Source organism: Merops nubicus, unplaced genomic scaffold, assembly GCF_000691845.1.
Source record: "Merops nubicus isolate BGI_N331 unplaced genomic scaffold, ASM69184v1 scaffold1374, whole genome shotgun sequence".
In the NCBI taxonomy this organism is placed as follows: Eukaryota; Metazoa; Chordata; class Aves; order Coraciiformes; family Meropidae; genus Merops; species Merops nubicus.
The window spans coordinates 94,908-95,769 of record NW_008604657.1 but is presented as its reverse complement, the minus strand read 5'-3'; the positions used below and the strand labels follow the sequence as shown (position 1 = coordinate 95,769).

Here is an 862-nt window from a genome sequence, read left to right as displayed (position 1 = left end):
CCTCCGCGATTAACCCGGTACCGGGCAGGGACCGCATTTTATCTTCAGCACAACGCGTCCCCCGCTACCCTCCTCTCCCATCCTCTGCGGGTGGCTGGTGAGAGGGGGGGGACACGCACGACACTAAATCTCTGCAGCTCTCTGCTTCCTTTCCCCCCCCTTTTTGCCATCCTGGGTGAGGGGCTTGAGGTGCACGGGCCGTTGTGATGGTTAGCTGGTAGGTTTTAGGGGGCTGCGAAGGGTCTGGAAAGGTGGAAATTTGTTCCCCCTCCCTCCTCCAGCAGCAGGTTGAGGATAGCAACGCGTGTTGGGGGGAGATATTCTGGCCCACCTCGGAGGGATGGGGGGGACAGCAGCAGAACCCAGGGTGGATGAGGAGAGGCAGCACCTTTCACAGCATCACCCCGCCCTGATGGGCTCCTTTGGGGGGTGTTTTCTGGAGAGAGATGTCACCCCCACCCCAGCGCCTAAATCAGCCCTTCTAGGAGAGCCCTGAAGAAGGTGAAGATTTTGGGGAAGGGAAGGCGAGGACCTGTGGCCTCCTCTCCTCCTCCTCATCCTCTCCCCCTGGCCGGGCAGTGTGTGTGGGGGTGCGCCGCGCTGTGCCCCCTCCATTCCCACGGGATCTCCTCTTCTTCCCCCCTTGCCTAGATCATCCTGAACTCCATGCACAAGTACCAGCCCCGGCTCCACATCGTGAAAGCAGACGAGAACAACGGCTTCGGCTCCAAGAACACCGCCTTCTGCACCCACGTCTTCCCCGAGACTGCCTTCATCGCCGTCACCTCCTACCAAAACCACAAGGTGAGGGGCTGGCCCGGCCCTCGCACCGCCACCCGCTCCCCTCTGCCCCCCCAGCTCC

General features: G+C 62.1%; 1 protein-coding gene across 1 annotated transcript in view; it reads left to right on the top strand.

Annotated features, from left to right (window-relative positions):
* Nucleotides 1-862, top strand: part of TBX5 (T-box 5) — a 30,642-nt gene that overhangs the window by 2,458 nt on the left and 27,322 nt on the right. The window contains exon 3 of the mRNA XM_008939062.1: nt 652-804. Within this exon, the coding sequence (XP_008937310.1) occupies nt 652-804 (153 nt within the window). The remainder of the gene's footprint in view (nt 1-651; nt 805-862) is intronic.